The sequence below is a fragment of the Corythoichthys intestinalis genome, chromosome 4 (genome assembly GCF_030265065.1).
Source record: "Corythoichthys intestinalis isolate RoL2023-P3 chromosome 4, ASM3026506v1, whole genome shotgun sequence".
Lineage (NCBI taxonomy): Eukaryota > Metazoa > Chordata > Actinopteri > Syngnathiformes > Syngnathidae > Corythoichthys > Corythoichthys intestinalis.
In genome coordinates, this window is record NC_080398.1 from 39447905 (window position 1) to 39470354 (window position 22450).

At 39.1% G+C, this 22450-nt stretch overlaps 2 protein-coding genes across 6 annotated transcripts in view; one reads left to right on the forward strand and one right to left on the reverse strand.

The window, feature by feature from the left end:
• The window catches only part of LOC130915017 (Friend leukemia integration 1 transcription factor-like), a 52374-nt gene extending 45726 nt beyond the window's left edge, over positions 1-6648 (forward strand). For 4 of the 5 annotated variants that reach the window (XM_057834684.1, XM_057834680.1, XM_057834681.1 and 1 more), the window contains one exon: positions 415-6648. In XM_057834684.1, the coding sequence (XP_057690667.1) occupies positions 415-944 (530 nt within the window). In that variant the 3' untranslated portion in view covers positions 945-6648. The remainder of the gene's footprint in view (positions 1-414) is intronic. The other variant, XM_057834682.1, reaches the window with a different exon arrangement.
• Positions 6112-19126, reverse strand: LOC130915016 (uncharacterized). The gene is made up of 9 exons (XM_057834679.1): positions 18525-19126; positions 15583-15698; positions 15396-15499; positions 15151-15325; positions 14960-15065; positions 14791-14879; positions 10565-10638; positions 10181-10492; positions 6112-6354 (listed from the first exon to the last, which is right to left on the reverse strand). Exons 1-9 carry the CDS (start codon positions 19017-19019, stop codon positions 6173-6175), a joined length of 1653 nt encoding a protein of 550 aa, XP_057690662.1. The 5' UTR covers positions 19020-19126; the 3' UTR covers positions 6112-6172.
• Positions 19127-22450: the final 3324 nt, after the last annotated feature.

The following is a 22450-nucleotide window of genomic DNA, read 5'->3' on the forward strand; positions in this document are numbered from 1 at the left end:
CACAATATCCGAAACTAAGACTTCCACAGGACTAGAACGCAGCGAGACCAAAACCAGACCAAGACTTTCGAGAGTCAAGACCGAGACGTGACCAAAACCATAAAAATCCATAATACAAAATGTTTTAATGTTACGTTTTTGATTGTTTACCAGGGTTTTTTCCTTAAAATGACATTGAAGTGAAATGCTGGTCTTGGACATACAGAGAATCCCAGACCAGATCAAATTTGAGAAGAAAAAAAAAATCAAAATGTAACTGTTCACACTGCATAAAAAAAATCAGACATGTGTAACATATGGGCAAATAAAAATGGATTTAACCTGCAGTGTGAACGAAGCCGAAAAAAATATTTTGTACATTTAGTTGTGCAAAAGACGACGACTTCCTGATCCACAACTCCTGTATCTGGGCAGGTTCTGGCCAGATCCAGCTGTGGCAATTCCTACTGGAGCTTCTGTCAGACAGCAACAATGCCGGCATCATCACATGGGAGGGCACCAACGGCGAGTTCAAAATGACCGACCCCGACGAGGTGGCCAAGCGCTGGGGCGAGCGCAAAAGCAAGCCCAACATGAACTACGACAAGTTAAGCCGCGCCTTGCGCTACTACTACGACAAAAACATCATGACCAAAGTGCACGGCAAGCGCTACGCCTACAAGTTTGACTTCCAGGGGATCTCGCAGACGCACCAGAGCCACCAGGCGGCTGACGGCGGCGGCATGCTGAAGTACCAGACGGAGATGTCCTACGTGCAACCGTACCACAGCCACCAGCCCAAAATGAACTTCATGACAGGCCACCCGCCGCCCATGCCCGTGTCACCCGGGAACTTTTTTGGGCCGCCGACCACGTATTGGAACTCGCCAAGCAGTCCCATCTACCCCGGGACGGCTATGAACAGACACCCAGCTGCTCATTCCCACTTGAGCTCGTACTACTGAGTACTTACATAACATAAGTATACCATTTACGGCAATAGCCAATCTATTTGAACCAGGGGCGGGACATAAGGGGGTGCTGGGGGCCCGGGCCTCTAAAGGGGCGGGTTAAACAGAAAGGTAAGATAATGCGTGGGGCTGTAATATAGTGTTTAAGTGTTAAAGTATCTCTGCCAGGCGCTTAGCCGGTTGTCTGGAGGGGCCCGCAAATAATTGTCCACTAGCACCCCCTCTTGTTGAACGGTCAACTCAGGGGGGTGGGGCGTTTATACTTATCGCACCTGAGCCTTATTCACATTTGTTCCGCCACTGATTTGAACTCCCAGTTCAAATGGATTGGACGTCCATCGCCGTCAATGTTGTCCAATGAATTTCAGGGACAGACAACTCCTAGTTTAAATGGCATTCATGTGAAAGAGTCAAAGTATTTCAGTAAAAATTACTTGTATACTGAAGTATAAATTACCATATTTTCCACACTATAAGGCGCACCTTCAATGAATGGCCTATTTTAAAACTGTTTTCATATATAGGCGCACTGCATTATAAGGCGCAGTAGTAGTTGTAGTGCTTGGGGTTGTGTTATACATCCACTAGATGGTGCTGCGCTAAGAGGAATCTCATGCCATGATTAACCAAAATTGATCCATATACAGTGGTACCTCGACATATGATAGCTTCGACACACGATCTTTTCAACATCCGACGTAAAATTTGACTCGCCATTTGTTTCTACATCTGATGACATGCTCAAAATACGACAATTTATGACAGCGCCGCAGTTTTGTTTTCCCGCAAGACGGACGTACAGTGGATTTTCTTGCGAGAGAAATCAACACGGGTTCCAAGAAGGTTAGCGCAGGTGGTGAAAAAAGGAAAAAGGTTGCTGTAGAAATGAACATGGAAATGATAGAAAAATATGGGCGCGGTGTGCATATCTGTGAACTGGCTTGACAATACGGCCGTAGAATGTCTACGATCGCGTCTGTCCACATCCGATCTCCATTCGCCAGTAATTATAAGTTATCGTGACATTTATTATTGTGGTAACCTCGCCAAAGAAATAACCCTTTTAGGCAGGTTTTTAATAATTTATCTCAGAATTTGTGCAACTCAACACGCCTACTGTCCGCCGCAGTTGACGCCAACAACAACAGAACATTAAAAGAAGTAAAATGTCTTTCTGTCACGTTAGCTACGTGGTGCGTTCAGGTACAGCACGCAAAACACAGATTTTTATTTATAATTTATTTGTTTTGCAATGTGTCCCGTAATTTTCTGAGTATAAAGCGCACCTGACTATATGCCGCGACCCACCAAATTTGACACGAAAACAGCATTTGTTCATAGATAAGCCGCACTGGACTAAAAGCCGCAGCTGTCCTTACTGTATTATGGGATATTTACACCAAAAGATATTGCATGTGGCATCATAAGACTGTTATAAGATTAAATGAACCACCATGAAGCTTTGAACCAATTGTCTGCAAAGCTTCATTGCTTCAAGAAGCTTCATTTGGCCATCGCTGCTCCGTTAGGGGAGGCAGTCAACCTCTGCTGCCACCTGCTGTCAACACTGTTGTCGTCCAGTATGCCTCCTAACATGCATTGCAACACTACAGATGTAAATAACAATCAAATTTCATGTTCTGTATGAAGGAATTCAACCCCCCGGCCAAGCCGCGGAAACAGCAACAGCTGAACCAAATAGTGTTCCGCTGGCACCGCTCCCGCAAGTCGGCCGAGAGGGGTAAAATCCCGCGCGTTCACTCCGGTGTTAACCCTTTGTACTGACTCCATTTTGAACGGTTTAAAGAAGGCTCACTGAAAACAGGTTGACAATTTATTCGTCAACAATGGTCAAAAACAGACGACGGAGAGACAATTCTGGATCCAGGGTCGGCAAAACAACGGCTACATAGAAATGTTTCCGAGAAGCGACAGTTGTTATCTAAATGTTCAGTCTTTTGAAAGCTGCGGTGGAGTGGGCTGGGCCGAAGGCGTGCCTGGGTGATGTCTAGGGATCCTCCTTCTGTGGCAGGTTTGGGCGGTCATGTTCGTGCGTCATCTTTCGTGGTTGCCACGGCTATCGACGCATGTCTTGACGTTCAAGGCGCTGCGCTATCAACATCTTGTCCCGGCAGAACGGGATCGTTCTGATCTCATCGAAGAGTTGTTGACGTCTTCTCTTTACCTTATCAGGCGAGGGCTGATAAGTTGGTCCCCTTTACTGTGTCAAAGGGCATGGAGTAAAATCTACCTAAACTATGTTACATGCTTTACTATAATGAATGTGTTAGACTAATCAAAACAATTATATGGTGTGTGCGAGAAAGGTAACTATTGCCTTCGTGTGCAAATTAGTTTGTCAGTTACTGTTCTAGCTGTCTCATTAATTGCTTGTTATGGTAATTGGTAACACTTTGACAGTCGCATTGCTTCAAGAAGCTTCATTTGGCCAATACTGCTCCGTTGAGGAAGACAGTCAACTTCTGCTGCCACCTGCTGCCAACATGCCTCCTAGCATGCATTGCAGTGCTACAGATGTAAATGTTCTGTGCTAATTATATCTTCAGTTACTGTTCCAGTTGTTTCATTAATAGCTAGTTATGGTCTTTGGCCACACTTTGACATTGGTGCCATCAGACTTTCATAAGACCATTATAATTATGACATGATACTGCCATGAGCATTAATGAATGCTTATGGCAGATGTTATTTTGTGTTATCCAGCAAATTATCTCACTTTTGAATGAAATGTAAATGGCAGTCTTATGACGCCTCTGTCAAAGAAAGTGTTACCTATTAACCCAAATAAATCAACAAATAAGAAGCACTGGACTATAAACCACATTCAAAATCAGGGGAAAAAATAGCGGCTTATAATCCGAAAATTATGGTAATTGCCATTTGTAATAGTACCAGCAGTATTTATTAAGGAGTCAGTGTAGATTTTTGGGCTGTGCAACGAATTAATGGAATTATACCATTTCGACATACCAACAAAGTCCTGGAACAAATTAGCTTCGTATGTAGAGGTACCACTGTATAAGGCGGATCGGATAACAAGGCACACTGTCTGCTTTTGAGAAAATTGAAGGCTGTTGTAATGAAATACTAAAAAGTAAAAAATATATATCTATAAACATAAAATCGTAAATTTCGCACATGTACATTAATAGAGGGGAGCACAAGCGCATGTTAGAATGAGTATGGATGACATCACGAGGAAGGGCGGGTCATCCGGGCCACTCGCATTTGATTGGATAGAATAGTAGAAGCATTACTAAAATATCTGCCACCATTTACGATTGCCATTTACTGGCTTTTAATTCCGTTTTTATCTACTAAACATATCAGAAAATGTTTTTTTTCCCCCCTAATTCATTAACTCATTAGCTGCCATTGACTGCGGTAGACGTCCAATTCATTCTTGACTGGGAGGAGTGAATGAATGAATGAATAACAGATGTACATTCACTACCAATCCTAGTTTATATGAACTGGAGGTCTATCATTGTCAATGAGTTAGATAAGATTCTTTCTGCTTGGATGCACGTGAAAAGTTGTTGTCTGTCCCTTTAAATAAAGTTGGAGATGAGAACGTGGTCGTTGGAATGCAAAGTGTGGATTCTGGTAGACATTTCTCGTCTTGTTGAAAAGGGCATTATAATTGGACGGACAAAAGGGACTAATGTCGTATGATCTTCCAAGAATGTTCTGAATATACTGATCACATGTTGTATTTACTGTATTCAATTGTTACGGAACCAAGTTTCTCTTTATGTACAATGGATAGAAAAGTTTACACACCCCTATTCAAATGTGAGGGTGTAACAACACATCGATTCGGATCGATACATTTTGGTTAACAGTGTTGTTTTTGGCAGGCCTTTTAATTTTTAGGACGATAATACTTATTAGTGTTAGTCCCATTTTAGTCATGTCAAATGTGTTTGTCTAGTTTTTGATGACGAAAACTTAAGACTAATTCCATCTAGTTTTAGTCGACGTTTACTAGAAACCTTTTTGTCTATTAAATTTTTAAAAATTTTACTCCATAAATAAATAAAAGTTTCCAACTTGACAAATGAACATTTACAGGCAAGCACATATTGTAGCATCTACAAGGACAATTATACCTTGGTGATAATACATATTCAGCAGGAAAGCAGTACATTATTTTCATTTGATTTACCCACCTGGACGCCACGAACTGTATGTAAAAAAAAAAAGTCCCTGAGTTTAAGAGCACGCTTGCCATTAGCATTAGTAATGTAAATGCAATGCTAACGCTACCAGTTACATTTATCGTGTGATGATCACTCAGCGAAGACCTTTAAAGGCTAAAGCAACATTGCATATTCTCTCTGGCCAAGATAATCAAACAAATCTTACCATGCGTGCAAGCCTGGAGACTGGAGAGCAGCAGCATGTCACATGAGTGACACAGCCAGACACTGCTAGATGGAGGCTAACATATAAAATGTCACACATTGTGAACGGGACGGAAACTATTGCACATTTTCGTCTCATTCTCGTCTCATCAGACGAAAGCTAGCAATAGGTTTGTTATGTTTTAGTCTCCCAAAACACGTTTTTAGCTCGTAATCGTCATAAACAAATGTTCGTCGACGAAATATTTTCGTACAGTCATTGTTGATGAAAACAACCCTTGTGGTTAAGCAACAATCTCGATTCAAACTATGCCGTTTGTTAAAAGAATGGTTTTTCGCTTAAATATCTGAAAGGTTTCAGCGACAAAACATCAAAATTGCTATCTATTTTTGGCTTTAGTTTAAATATTTGTATTTAAAATGTACATATATAAAATTGATCAAATTCAATTGAATTAAATGGAATCATGGCAGATTTTACTCTCGGCAAACGACACATTGTCCCAAAAATATAAATGTTTCGTATCATGTTGTCCTGAAATTCATTTACACGCCAAAGGTCAGTAAGTTTGAACTTCATACAGGTCAGTTTTTAAACGAGTTATCCAGGTTTCATTTTTTTTTTTACTAATCACAAAAAACATTTGAATAGATTTGTGTGGACTTTTTATATCCAAGTACTTTGTTTGATAGTCGATGTAACGGTTTTGTAAGTCAAAGAAACTTTTGTAAAAGAAATTGTACAGACCGTCATGTAGCAACACAACATTTACTCATGTTAATAAATGTTTCCTGTAGCTAACAAAGGGACTCCTGTGGTTGAAATTTTAGGCTTTAATAGTCAAACTTAAAGATATCTTCAAAAGTTCTGTGAAGTTCTTTATCCTGCTCCGTGGCAGCAGAAGCATTCATCTTTTTCTCCCTTTCCCAGTTCACTATCTTACCCTTCTGTGTTGACATCGGCGATGTGGAGGGCATTAGCATGTTGGATAGTTTGACAGTTTGCGCAATAGCCTCTGCAAAAAAGCACAAGAACGTTGTGAGAAGACTGTGTATTTTTGATTATTCTAATGGTGTGTTGTCTACTAGTCTATCACATATTTGAAAAATACAGAACATAGCCTGTGTCCGATAAAAAATGATTTTTGAAAAATGAAGGATAGCACGCTAATTGTTTATTCAATATAAAAATGTAACAATGGTTGAAAATAACACTTCACATCTGGAAGTTTTTTTATTATTCATCCATCCATCCATCAATTACCGTTGTATGCGGGGCCTGGTCGTAGGGGCTGATTGTCATACAACATGCACATTTAAAGGGAACCTCTGACTTAAATACTTATACACTGTTGGCTCTTATAAGCCAACAGTGTTCTTTTACTAACACATTATTGCCATTGATTTAAAAATCGAAAATATTTAGCACGTTTTGACCAACGGAGGGTGCCATGTTTTACGCGCACAATGCACGCTGGCTGTGATGACGCGGTTGGGCTGGACTGGGAGAATAGCTGTGCTAGCTAGCAAGCGAAGCTAGTATGACAACTGGCATGACTTTGTCACAATCTGCTGCTGGTCAGAATGTTTTTTTACAGAGAAGTGTGATGAGTTCCCAACAACGTACCTGCATCAGCAGTATGTTTAAACCGAGCCTAGGCGGCTTGCCAAGATATTGACTTGCTGCCATTTGACAGTTTGTATATCACTTCGTTGCTAGTTGATTCATTACCTTGTTTTTTTTCCGTTTGTCTGCCTCTTACCTCAGTTTTCCCTCAGTTTTTTTTTTTTTTTTTTTTTTTTTTTTTAAATTGATCCCGACCTACTGTCTCGGACCCTTTTTGTGTCTCCCTTTTTTAACTTCTAACGTTATGCTTTTTTTTTTTTTTTTAATATATATTTTTTATTGTTATTTTTGTGGTTGTGTTTCCATCCTTCTTTTAAAGCATTAAATACATATGTGCTTTTGAATAGGTTGACAAATAGTCAAACCCAGTTTATAATGTTGATCGATTAATTAATTTATACGATTGCATTTATATTACGATTATTAACTCATTAGCTCCCAAAAACGTATAAATACGTTCTATTTTTAATTGTTTCAGTGTCCCAAAGACGCATTTATATGTCTTTTACGTTTTGTTTTTTTCGAAAAAGACATCTATGGCTTCTGATTTAACTGAGGTCCAAAGCACAAAGCTGAAAATCAATTTTAAAGCAATAAAACTGGCCACTTTAGGGCAGTAGCGCATTTGGTAAGACACGCAACCCTATTCAATGGCAACGAGAGGCCAAGCTGCAAAGCCGGGGCGCTGTCGGAAGACGACCGAATGGATGCCAGGCGGCGGACGACCGAGCAGAACAAATGGTAGAACGCGCGGAATGCCATCCGCTGGACGACCGGGACCACTAGATGCCGTTAAGCCGTTTTTCCCCGCGAGCAGAGCCCGCAGAGACTCAAAAAGAATTTATCTTTTGAGACAGGCAACGATTAGGGACAAGTTTAACCGGCGGTCGCGGCCACAATAACTTCATCTTTCAGTTACTCGTAATTTCTGGACTATAAGGCGCACCTGACTATAAGCCACCACCCACCAAATTTGACACAAAAATTGCATTTGTTCATAGATAAGCCGCACTGGACTATAAGCCACAGCTGTCCTCACTGTAGTATGGGATAGTTACACCAAAAGATATAAACCGGTAACACTTAATTTGACAGCAGCATCATAAGACTGTCGCAAGACCAAATGAACCACCATGAAGCTTTGAAACAATTGGCTGCAAAGCTTCATTGCTTCAAGAAGCTTCATTTGGCCTTCACTGTTCTCGCTTCATTTGGCCATCACTGTTCTCTTGGGGGAGACCGTCAACCTTTGCTGCCACCTGCTGTCAATACTGTTGTCGTCCAGCATGCCTCCTATCATGCATTGCAGCGCTATAGATGTAAATAAACATCAAAATTCATGTTCTTTGATAATTATTTCTTCAGTTACTGCTCCATTTGTTTCATTAATTGCTAGTTATGGTATATAGTAGCACTGTATTTGACAGTGGTGCCATAAGACTGTCATAAGACCATCATCATACTTATGACAGGTGTCATTTTGTGCCAGCCGGCAAATTATATCACTTATGAATGGATGCAAAAGATCCGAGCTGGAAATAAATGGTCTTAGTGACATAATTTGCCGCATGATACTAAATGAAATATGTCATAGGCATTCATTAATGCCCATGATAGTGTCACCTCATGATTATGACGGTCTTATGGCAGTCTTATGACGCCGCCGTCAAATAAAGTGTTACCTATTAACCCAAATAAATCAACAAATAAGCCGCACTGGACTATAAACCGCAGGATTCAAAATGAGGGGGAAAAGTAGCGGCTTGTATTCCGAAAATTACGGTAGTTAGGTGTAAATAAATTGTTACTTTGCTATCAAAAGCTCTATTTGTCTTGTTGTTTGTGATATTTTGTAAAAGGAAAAAAATATTCAGATGTTTGGGGGATGTATCTAAAGCAAAAAACAGCTGTGTTTAAGTCAAAGTTATGTTTGTAATGTACGCTTTTGCAAAAAACTTCATTTCTCCATTTTTTCATCAGAAATCGGAAACCTGCTCAAACTAAGCTATTTTCTAATGCTGATTTCTAAAGAATGGAAAAAAATATGAACTTACTTTTTTTCTGCTGAAAGAACAGAGTCTAATCTTTCTTTTGGTAGGTTCCATGTTTACATAGCAATTGAACAGAATTTTCTGTGGGCCTTGCAAAATCAGTCAAAATCCAGTTAAACGGCCAGGAGCGAAGGGCCTTGCTCCGGTGAAAATGGCTGGGAGTGAATGAGTTAATCTATCTATATTTGTTGTTTATGGTTAACCTTTTTGTCTCACTGCAATCAAACTTTTCTCATGTTGTAACCTTTCACTATTACCATTACTGTGGCGAGGAGGTCCCCGACTGCCAGCCACTACCCAGCATCATGTTGGGGTTGAGTGAAAATAGGAGAGTCTATCATCCTCAATGAGTTAACTCAGAACTCAGCAGCACGCCTCATCACACGAACCCCCGCAACACACCACATTACCCCCATCCTCCGTCAACTTCACTGGCTTCCCGTTAAACAAAGAATCAATTACAAAATCCTCATCATCACCTTCAAAATACTCCATGTCCTGGCCCCTCCCTACCTTTGCGATCTTCTCCATCTAAACAATCCAACCCGTTCACTTCGCCCTACCACTATTCCCCCCCTCTCCGTCCCCCGTGTCCGCCTCTCCATCTTTGGTTCCAGAGCTTTTAGTCATTGCGCCCCCCAGCTCTGGAACTCCCTACCCCCTGATCTCCGCAGCATATCTACTCTATCACTTTTCAAATCTCGACTGAAAACACACCTGTTCACTCTTTCTTACCCACCATAACCCCTAGCTGTCATATTTTTACCTCTTTTTATTGTGCTTTTAATTTTTTTTTATCCTTTTAATACCTCTTTATCGTACTGTAATTCCATGCCTCTTGTGAAGCGTCTTTGTGTGTTTGAAAAGCGCTCTAGAAATGTATTATTATTATTATTAATAAAACAAGGAAGTTGTTGCTGAAAAACACCATTAACAGGAACACCCATTTTTACTGGGAGGGGTTCAAAATGGATTGGACGTCCATTGCCGTCAATGGTAGCCAAAGTGCATAATCTCTTGCTCCACAAAAAAGTGGGCCTTGATCAAATCTACGCTAGTTTGTCATCACTAATTGACAGAAATTCCCTTTTCGTCAATGGACTTTCTTCTCAAGCCCCTCGAATTACAATAGTGTACCGAATTTCGTCTGGTAACATTTGATACCTTGAAAGGTCTGCTGAGCATCCAGGACCTCCTCCTCCACAACCACAGTGCCTTGCAGCTGTTCCTCATCCTCCTCCCACTCCACTCCTCTGCCTATAAATGGCCACTTCACTTCAGTCGTATCATCCGCATCCACGATCAGATCGGGCTGAGGTGTGGTTGTGCTTTGACTGGGCTGCGTGGTGGCCTTCAATACGGATACTGCCGTTGTTGTTGTTTTAGTGGGGAGGAACAATTTCTTCTTCTTCTGAGTTTTGAATCGTTGCCCCCCGGGCTGCACTTTCCAACCTCTTCCGGTCTTTATTTCAGTCACTGGAAAGACAAGAAAGGTAAAAGAAATTATACAAATGTCACTGGTATTAAGAGTGTTATGATATTTATTACAAGAAGCAACGGCAGAGCCACAAGTGGAGTCGCAGCAGGCACACACCCAATCCCAGCCATGCAACTCCACCCACCTATGAAGTAAAAAGACAGGCGAGGTGGTTAGCTATTAAATTCTTCTTCAATGCACAATGAAGAACAGAAGTGGGTAAAGTAAAGATGTCCCGATCGATCGGCATCCCGATCACGTCATTTTCAAAGTATCGGAATCGGCAAAAAAATATCGGACATGCCTTTTTTTAATATACAGTGGTACCTCGACATACGATTGCTTCGACACACGATCTTTTCGACATCCGACGTAAAATTTGACTCGCCATTTGTTTCTACATCCGACGAAAAGCTCGAAATACGACGACATGGCAGCACCGCAGACGAATGCACGACGGATTTTCTTGTGTGACAAATCGACACAGGTTTCAAAAAAAGGTTGGTACAGGTGGTGAAACAAGGAAAAAGTTGACGCTTACCTTCTAAATGAAAATGCAAATGATTGAAAAATATGAGCGTGGGCTGGGCATCCGTGAAATGGCTAAACAATAAATCTCCACAGTCCTCCTCCGACCATCGTTCGCCAGTCTTTATAAATTAAGCTGACAATTCTTATTGTGGTAACATCTCCATATAAATTGCCAGATTCGCCACGTTTTTATCATTTATTTCACAACTTATTCAAGACAAAACACCTACTGTGTGCTGCAAATGATGGTGTTCTCAAGAAAACATTAAAAGTGAAAGTGAAACTCTCAAGATCACCACTCTCTGTCTCTGGCACGTCAGCCCCGCGGTGCGTTCAGGTAGCACATAAAACGTCCGCCACATTATAACCCGATTCATTACATTAATACAGGAATTATTTTTATGATTTTTATTATATTATTCCGATTTTTATTTATAATTTATTTGTTTTGCTATGTGTAATTGCAATTTGTAATAGTACCAGCAGTATTTATTAGGGATTTAATGTAGGTTTTTGAGCTGTGGAACGAATTAATGGAATTATAATGTATTCCCATTGGAAAATCCTGCTCGACATACGACCATTTCGACTTACAAACAAGGTCCTGGAACGGATTAACTTCGTATGTAGAGGTACCACTGTATATATATATTTTTTAATTAAATCATTTTCTAATTGTATTTAACGTTACAGACAAAATGTCTTACATTCATCCAGAGTCTTTAGTTTTGGCTTAAAGTAGGGCTATCAAATTTATCGCGTAAACTGCTGTAATGAATTTTTTTTTTTAATGAATCACGTTAAAATATTTAATGCAATTAACGCAAACGCTGCACGACCCACTCACGCATTGTCGCGTTCAATCTAAAATGGTGCCGCGTTACCTCTATAGAGAGCTAACAGGCAGCGTAAAATGAGTAGAGAGAATTTTGGCAGTCTTTGGAGCCTCTTTTTAATTGGCTAAAGCCTTAAAATCCCTCTCTCAGCAATTAGAAATATCGTGGGAAGCAATGTGGGGAAGAATGGTAGTGGTTGATCTTTTCCTTAACACCTTATATTACTTCTCAACGGTTAAATGGCTACAGTATCATTTACTGAAAGGTCAACAAATACACTAGATGGCAATATTTAGTCACAATATACAAAGTCACATTTACCCTTTAAGAATTACAAGTCTTTCTATCCGTGGATCCCTCTCACAGAAAGAATGTTAATAATGTAAATGCCATCTTGAGGATTTATTGTCATAATAAACAAATACAGTACTTATGTACTGTATGTTGAATGTATATATTCGTCCGAGTTTTATTCATTTTTTTCTTAATGCATTTCCAAAATGTATATGATCGGGAGAAATTATCGTGAATGATTGGATATGAATCGGGAGCAAAAAAAGCCATCGGACCGGGAAATATCGGTATCAGCAGATACTCAAACTAAAACGATCGGGATCGGATCGGGAGCAAAAAAACATGATCGGAACAACCCGAGGGCAAAGTAGCCAAAATTTACTCAAGTAAGAGTAGCACTGCTTTAAAATAATATCACTCAAGCAGAAGTAGTCATCCCAAAAAGAAATTATTCAAGTAAAGTATAAGTAAAATAGAATACTCAAGTAATGAGTAACATTGTGAGTCACGGCTTACATTATTTGTTTTTTTATTTTTAAACAATGGTCTTTTTGTTCTTACACCTCAACTATATGAACTGTTATTATTATACTCTACTATAAACTATTACATGACAGTAATAGCCCACAAAAAATACCGTATTGGCCTGAATATAAGACGGTGTTTTTTGCATTGAAATAAGACTGAAAAAGTGGGGGTCATCTTATATTCGAGGTCTAGACATTGTACCCATTCAAGACGCTAGATGGCGCCAGATATCATTTAAGCAATGTTCTGTCTTGACAGATCTCATCTACTCTCAAGTTTAACCAATTTGCATTATTTTATTGCAATGTTTTTCCTTATTCAGATTTGTTTCAAGACTACAGTTACAGTTAGACTTCACTTTGATGGTTAATGCAGTTATTTCAATTTTGTTGTTTTATAACAATCGATTGGTTTATTTACATTTCAAAAACCAGAAGCCATTCATTTACGAATGTGATTTAGTTTACATATTTAAATGTTCAGATATTAAGATATGAATGAGGCAAAACAACATGCTTTTTCTCTCAAATATATTGTTATAATCATTTGTTTCAGATGTACTGTAATTATTTTCTGTATAAAAATCAATTTGGTGTTCAACAAGTCTTTTTTTCAAACTTGAGTCCTGAAAAAGAGGGGGTTGTCTTATAATCAGGGCCGTCTTATATGAGGGCCAATACGGTACACAAAAATTATTGAATCCACTAGAAAAATCTACAGAAATGAAACATCATCTGTCCAAAGAGCATGAGTGATGAAAATAATCATCTCTCTGGTTTTCCGTGGTCTTTCTGTGCCAAATAAAAACAGAGGGAGAGATTGAAATCCCCACTTTCGAGAATGTATGACTGTCAAATAATTGAAATTTCATGGCGTTTTAAAGACGCCACATTATTGAACAGGCCGGTGTGACTTTCAACTGCAAGCTTGTGTGTGGTCATGTGACAGTATTGTTACAAGTTGCTCCTATGTATAAGTTGCACGCGTAGCCAAAATATGAAAAAAGTGACTTATAGTCCATAAAATACAGTACTTTTTTAAAATATCATTGCAATTTTAATGTTTTAATCATAGTCAAGTGTTTAAAAATGTTTTTACTAGGGTTGTTCCGATCATGTTTTTTTTGCTCCCGATCCGATCCCGATCGTTTTAGTTTGAGTATCTGCCGATCCCGATATTTCCCGATCCGATTGCTTTTTTTTTGCTCCCGATTCAATTCCAAACATTCCTGATAATTTTTCCCGATCATATACATTTTGGCAATGCATTAAGAAAAAAACGAATAAAACTCGGACGAATATATACATTCAAAATACAGTACAAAAGTACTGTATTTGTTTATTATGACAATAAATCCTAAAGATGGCATTTACATGATTAACATTCTTTCTGTGAGAGGGATCCACGGATAGAAAGACTTGTGACTTTGTATATTGTGACTAAATATTGCCACCTAGTGTATTTGTTGAGCTTTCAGTAAATGATACTGAAGCCATGCCCAAATGCATGATGGGAAGTGGAACCATGACTGTGCATAGTGCTACCAATTGATATATCTTCTCTGCGTTGGCAAATAACATAAGGTGATAAGAAAAAGATCAATTGCTACCTTGCTTCCCCACATTGCTTCCCATGATATTTTAATCATAGGGAGAGGGATTGTAAGGCTTTAGCCAATTAAAAAAAGGCTCCAAAGGCTGCCAAAATTCAATCTACTCATTTTACACTGCCTTTTATCTCTCTATATAGGTAAAACGGCACCATTACAGATTGAGCGCGACAATGCGTGAGTGGGTCGTGCAGTGCATGCATTAATTGCGTTAAATATTTCAACATGATACATTTTTTTAAAAATTAATTACCGCAGTTATCGGGATAAATTTGATAACCCTACCTTAAGCCTAAACTAAAGACTCTGGATGAGTGTAACATATTATGTCTGTAACGTTAAATACAATTAGAAAACAATTAAAAAATATATATATATATATATTATATTCAAAAAAGGCATGTCCGATATTTTTTTGCCGATTCCGATACTTTGAAAATGACGTGATCGGACCCAATCGATCGGCATCCCGATCGATCGGGACATCTGTAGTTTTTACCTTCCCATATTTGTGTCATAGTTGCAGGATTTTGCCGTCGGAGTTGGGACGTCACTTTCTGCCGACATGCTGCAGTGCATGTAAAGCTGCTGTAAAATGATACGTAGGAATTTACAGCTGGTTAAAAAGTTATGTCAATCACATAGGTTACCAAGTAAATGTAACACACTTGATCAGCCATTCCTTGAAAGGAGAAAGCATCCACGGAGAATCGCACGATGTTGTTTTTGTGCGGGATGAATCTGGAGTGACTGTATTTGCTTTCAATCATGCACCTTTGTTTCAAGGAAAACATTTTGTTAAAAAACATACATCCATTTCTGCCTTCAATAAAATGTTTTGGGATTTTTGTTTGATTACCCATAGTTGTTTATGACCGGAAATTGAGGCATGGAGGTGTGCGACTTATTCGGTGTGGCGTAACAGGTGTGGACGTATAACCTCATGTCTTTGGGCATGGACGGACCCTCGGCCTCAAAGTACATTGGTTCACCGAGCTCGTATCGATCCGACGGACCGAGTCTTCCCCACTGAGCTGCCGATTCAAGCGTCAGTATCTTTTGCAAGTCACTTTAAAAGGCCAGGTTATTTTCCACAGAATTTACCATTTCGTGGCGTCAAAATAAAATTGGCTCTGCTCCTTACTCCTTTAAAGATGTTGCGCATGCGCATCTTTGGAAGGTAACCAATTTTGTAGGAATATTGATACCTAAGAACACGCCAGAAATAATCTGAATTTCCCCCCCCAAAAAAACTGCAGCAATTTTATTGTACCTTGACCCATGCGGTTACCTGGTGTAAACGCAGGCGACAGTTAATAAAAAGGGTGCCGTTCTTCTTATGGGTCCTTGGAGCATTCCCGGGTTGTACTGCAGCGTGTTTGAATAAGTCATCTGTCCATTAATCAGCTGCAGAGAAACAAATTCACAAATCAGAACAAGAGACATGTTAACAATTCACGCACTCACACATAAACAAAAAAAAATCTCATGTAGCTTGATTGACATTTTTAAATGCTTTCCTCTTTCCACCCACTGTAAAGAACAAGCTTTTATCACAAAAATGTATCTGGACATCTCTGCTAATGACTACTTCCCCTATCAAAATTTCAACCTCAATATTACAGATACTAACAAATCGAAATTTAAAATAATTCAATTTTGAGAACGCTGTCTTTGAAATTCCCTGGCCTTCGCCTTTATCGCCGTTTTGTTAGTTTTGCCGGAGTGTGCAGTGAAGCAGGGTATGATCAGCCAACCTAGCCAATCATCAACGTGTTTGTAAAAGCACCACCCCCTTCCCTCCTCCCCCTCTGCGCTCTACAGGCAGGAGGCAGATAATGTGTGACAAAATCATCTATTGACAACTCGCGCGTCATTCAACCAAATTGTAGTAATCCGCCCCTTCACAATATTCACTACTGAAAAAAATTTATAGCCGTTATACTCTGGCATCCTTATTAACAACATTATTAAAGAGAGATCTTTTTTTTGAGCCAGAATGTTTGCTGCAGCTCTTATACAGGGCCAATTAATCCCAAAAATATGATATGAATTACACAATTATATGTTTAGAGTTACTTGAAAAGTTTTTTTTTTTTTTTTTTTTTTAAAGACAACAATTTTCATTGTGTAAAAGTTTTTTTTAATATAACTTATTAGTAGAGCTGAAACGAGTACTCGAGCAACTCGAGTAACTCGAGTTTAAAAACTGATCCGAGTAATTTTATTCACCTCGAGTAATCGTTTATTTTGACAGCTCTAAGCATCACGTTTTGCTAGGACTACCTTTAATGCGGGACAACGCGCTGTCACGTGCGGAGAGGAAGAAGGGGAAAAAAAACAAAACTTAGCGCAGCCGACAGCCGCCACAAATGACGCCGACGTTGCTAAATACTAGCCCGCACAATGTCACATTGGTAACAGGTAGCATCTGGTGCGTCTCATAGAGATCACATGTATGTTGAACTAGATGCGAAATGACAGACTCGGCCGCATCTGGGGAGCGTTTGTAAACAGCCGCCATCTTAAAGCAGTACAGCGCTAAGCGCTAATAAAGAGCGCTAAGCGCTAATAAATAAGTTTAATGTTACTGTCGCTACTAGCTCACGTAACGTTAGCCCTGCGGAGGGCTAGGTTTCAATTAATTATGACCACTGTCGATGCGTGGCTAACGTGTCTTACATACAGGCTTTAACATAACATAGCATTGTGGAGTGATGAGGGTGTAAAATAAAAACTTAATCATGCTAACTATCAATTTTAGCTCAGTAGTCATTGCTGGATAAAACACCAAGTAGCACTGGTCCCTAATGTGCTCCAATACAGCCTGTATCATACATTTATTTTGAACACTGCAAAAACTCAAAATCCTATCAGGACTTACAGTTTAGACTAACTTAAAACTTAACTAGAACTTAAAAATGGCTTGACACAAAGAGAAATTCAATTGAAACACGTGGGAAAAAATCCTAACTTTTAAGTGATGTGTGTTATCAAGTGTAACGGCATTTTTAGGTAATATATATATATATATATATATATATATTTTAATAAGATCTAAAAGTTTTTTGAGTGAAAGCAGTGAATTAGTCTTTTTTTTTTTTTAATTCTAGTTACATCTGAGATGCAATTGTTGGCTGTTTTCAACAATATACATCGAAAATAAAGACATTGATTGACTGAAAATGGTTCAAGATTAGATGAAATGTCTTGTTTTCTCATGTATATGTATAATTGCTCTTCACCTAAAAATATATTTGTTTTATCCGATTACTCGATTAATCGATAGAATTTTCAGTCGATTACTCGATTACTAAAATATTCGATAGCTGCAGCCCTACTTATCAGTAATAAAGGTTATCAACAATAACTTTAATTTCAAGAATATATTTTAAAAAACAATAGATGAAAATATACGTTTAAAAGTCAAATTTAATTATACAATATCAAACAAACATCATACAAACAAACAACAAACAAATATCATATACATACCGCACTAGATGTCTAAAGCACGCTGTGACCCAACGAGGAAAGCGTCGTCTTTTGTCAGCCATTTTGCGTCGGAGCCGCTCGAGGAGTTTGTTTTAAATAGCTACATTGCTGAATTTTCAACCGATTTACAAAACATGGTTTGGATTTTACTACATCAGAGATGTAGTAAAATAACTGCACAATTATAAATAATTATACATTTTTTCCAACATCCAGTTTGAACCATGTTTTAAATCAAACCGTTTGCACATATGTAAATAATTCAGGGTTGATAGTCACTCACATTAGGTACGCTACATTAAAGTCTGCCCGACGCAAGATGGCCGACAGTTACTTACGCCGCCAAAACCACCGTTGGACATTCTAGCCTTTTATCAGATGTGATAACTGAGAATAATGACGCGTGGTTGATTGTGTCGCACATGGCCTACGCAAAATTAACGAAAACTAATATACTATGAGCAGAACACCACGATACATACGTAAAAAATGTGCAACATTTTTAACAAACAAATTGTACATAACAACAGAAAAACTAAATCGAGTTTCCGAAAGATTTTAGGCCTCGCAGCTGATTTGCGAGTTATGCTAACCTTTAGCTCCAAACCACTACAATTTATAAACAGTTTCGTTAATTTATTATTATTTCGTTTGTTCCTAAATGGGTGAATTTAAACCTTTTTTTTTTTATGTATAAATGTTTACAGAGTCCCAAAGCACAAAGGCTTATTAGCTCACCTGTCGTTTAGTCCCACACTGCTCGAGTCCATGTAGAAAATAAACATAATTCTTTGACGATTTATTCGCATGACATGTTCCTAATTTGAGTTGATTATCAATTTCTCCGCCGCCCAGGATACTCTTGGGCACCCGGACCAGCATTTTGTCCTTTTTGCACGACGTTCTAACGGAATAATCATCCGACGGAACCGGCGGCCTCCAGGCAAGTTGCGCGGGGAAGAGGCGCTCTCGGACGGGCCCGGGTAGAGGCTCGAGGCCGCTGCCTTTGGAAGGAGACAAGTGGAGCTTCTCCAGCGGTGGCAGCTGTGAGTGGACGAACATGGGGAGTTGGAGTGGCAAAGCCGGGCGTTCTCCCAGAGAATTGTTAAACATTCGACGGTTTGCCATGGTTAAATCACTCGGTAGTCTTCCTAGGGTACTGTGGAAAAGTGCTTTCCTTCCTTGGTGTGAAGAAAACAGTAAGAAAAATGTGAGGAATAGTAACGAAAACATTTCGACGCCACTGGAAATATTGCAAATTTGTTGAATTCACGCATTCAATGGCAATTTTGCTAACAACCCGCTTGATGGTTGCCTTTAAATCAGACTCATGTTGTGTCGAGGTGTAATGGCGCCACCCACTGGTCATTTATTGTACGACGGCTGAATCCATTCAAAAATTCAATCTGTAAATTTGAGTTTAATCCGGTGGTTTTAACTTTACTAAAGGTACTGAACCCCATGAGTTTTACGTGTCCATTCACCGAATATTTCGGAATAAAGTTTTTTTTTTGTTGTTGTTGTTTTTTTTCCCCCCAAATTTAAAACCGATACAGCTAAGCATTCACGCTAATATCTAAGTAAATTCCTATTCAAATTTACAACAAATAATTTGCCTTTTGTTGTTGATTTTCACGTTGGAAAATGAAATGAAACTTATTTCACTTCACACCAAGGGCGTAGGTTTGCACAGGGACGGTAGGGACATAACACTACCAACTTTTCAGGATGCTCAAATTGTCCCCACCAACTTTTAAGACACCTTATTTGCATTATACAATGAGTTCAGTTGTACGGGTAATTTGGATTTTCTTCCCATATGTTGTAAGGCTAGAATAGACCAGGGGTCATGAATTAAAAATCCTCTGGGTCCGAAATTAAAAAATTTACAAACAATCTCGGGTCCGGAAATTTTTTTAATGCTTCTGTTTTTTTAACGAAAAAATACAAACGTATCTTTGCGTGGCCGTGCTGATAATTACAACATTCAAAAATGTAAATAAAATATAAAAAATAAATTTATAGTAAGTCATAAATAATATTCAATAATAATTAATTAGTAATAAATAATAAAGCGATCATATTGAGCCCTTAATTCCGTTATTTTTTGAGAACGGATGGCAGAGTTCGTAGGGAAATTTTGCGAAAAAGCTACGTCCTTCGTCTCATAGTGCTTTTTCAAATCGCTGCTTTTTACAAGCGCTACCGTTGTTCGGCCATTCCTTACTACGCTGCGAAACATCTACACAACGCTCAGCGCGCTTGCGCTAGCATCCGAACGCATGCGCACATCGGTCAGAAGCAGCGAGTACTATTTATGTTTTTATTTAGTTTTTTAGAACCTTTTCATTGCCTCAAAAATACTTTTTGCATGTATTACCCTCTCATACTTTTAACCCTTGTGTTTTTATGTGTTAGCTTTGAAGCAGTTGACCACATTAGTCAACGTAGCGTATTTAAACCGTCCTTATTTGGTATAACTGCATTTAAGTATTTTCTTAAGGCATTTTTAGTACGTTCTGCCTGTATGCATCCAAACAAAACAAGTTTAGCGCGCACAGTAGTACTTTGAGTGTCAAATTCGAGTAATGTAAGACGTTTCGGCGATGTAGCAGATTTTGGCAGAACACCGTCTCTGAACAGATGAGGCATGTGCTGCCGCCAGGTAAAATGAACAAAAATGTGTTGGACCACTCCTCCTTAAACAATCTGTTTTCTGCATCAATCTTGCGTAGTTTTGAGCACGCCATTTGCCGTACCTTTTCGCCTCATCCTCCAACTTCATTCGGCACAGTTTTTGGCTGTCACTCCGCGGAGTCTGGAAAGCGAGTGTGAGACATGCTGTTGTAAAAATAACTTTCAAATGCTTCACTCCCATTGGCTGGCTCACGCGCGTCACTGCTAAGGTTTTTTTTGTTGCCACCCTCCGCTCTGTAAACCCGCAGAAAAAAATGTTTTTTGTTGTTGCAACGTGTATTAGTCCGGACAGCTTGAGATCCAGTCCAGAGGGCTTGGGGATCCGGAACCGGACCGAGGTCCGCGGTTCCGTGACCTCTGGAATACACCCTACCATTATTAAGTGAATTATTTTCATTATGTTCAGACTTACATCCATTTTCACTTGCTGAATGTGCCGGTCCATTTTTTCCCCTAAAACGCACGTTTGATTGTCTGATGACCTAACACCCCCTCCTCCTGCCACACATACACACACATACTCACACAACCTCGCTGACAGAAATACAACATGCCACCTCATCCACTACCTTCGAAGAGGAGGGATATTAGAAGTTGTTTTTTTTTTCAGCCAGCACAAGCCACTGTAAGTAACGTAAAAAGACGTCAATGTTGTGGAGGTGGGGGAAACACCACTAATTTTGCTACTAAAAGTCCGACCTGCATCAGAGTTAGCATAGCATTAATCTGTGTAAACTTGTCAACCTTCAAAACGACTGCGGTCAGGGCAGCCTCCACCAGGAACAACGAAGTCAAGCTCGCTGACCCTCGTTTAGATCATTGTTTGTATTACCGTATTGACCCGAATATAAGACGGCCCTGATTATAAGACGACCCCCTCTTTTTCAAGACTCAAGTTTGAAAAAAGACTTTTTGAACTCCAAATCCATTTTTATACAGAAAATAATTACAGTACATCCGAAACAAATGATTATAACAATATATTTGCGAGAAAAAGCATGTTAGTTTGCCTCAGTCAAATCTTAATATCTGAACATTTAAATATGTAAACTAAACTGCAATCACATTCGTAAATGAATGACTTCTGGTTTTTGAAATGTAAATAAACCAATCTATTGTGATAAAACAACATAATTGCAATAACTGCATTAACCATCAAAGTGAAGTCTAACTGTAAGTGTAGTCATGAAACAAATCTGAATAAGGAAAAACATTGATATAAAGTAATGCAAACTGGTTGAACTAAAAAGAGTACCTGAGATCTGTCATCACAGAACATCGCTTCAATGATATCTGGCGCCATCTAGCGTCGTGAATGGGGACAGTAGGTGAGATCTGTCATGACAGAACATCGCTTCAATGATATCTGGCGCCATCTAGCGTCGTGAATGGGTATAATGTCTAGACTGCGAATATAAGACGACCCCCTCATTTTCAGTCTTCTTTCAAGGCCAATATGGTATATTCGGGCCAATACGGTATGTGCATTACCGTAATGCAACGCGGTGGCTTCAGAGTGCAAGTCCAAAGAATGGGTCTACTACAGAGGGACACTGACATGAAATCTGAACTGACATTTAAAAAAGTGAAAAGAAATCACACATCAGAATTTCATGAGAGTAATTTGGATGCCTCAGATGTAGATCAGTCCTTGGATATCTCAGATTTTTTAAAACGTTTTTTTTTCCCCAAATCAGTTTTATATTGTAATGCTTTAGATTGAGTCTCGGGGTGCTCCAGTGCCCCCTATAAGTGGGGTCATTCTTGGATAGCTCCCTGTTTTTTTGTTGTTTTTTTTAATATTGGGACTTGCACTTCAAAATGTTCCTTTAGTAGTTTTTGAAAACAAAACTTTGAATCAAACGTTGTATCACGTGAACCAATTCAAAGTTAGTATACAGTCGTATGAAAAAGTATCTGAACCTTTTGGAATTTCTCACATTTCTGCATAAAATCACCATCAAATG

Excerpts from the sequence above, each read along its gene's own strand:
- LOC130915016 (XM_057834679.1), bottom strand. The coding sequence starts at position 19,019 with ATGTTTTCGTTACTATTCCTCACATTTTTCTTACTGTTTTCTTCACAC. Across the intron at positions 15,066-15,150 it reads CCGGTCATAAACAACTATGG|GTGCATGATTGAAAGCAAAT; the intron begins GTAATCAAACAA and ends CTTGAAACAAAG. Across the intron at positions 14,880-14,959 it reads TTCAAGGAATGGCTGATCAA|CAGCTTTACATGCACTGCAG; the intron begins GTGTGTTACATT and ends ATCATTTTACAG.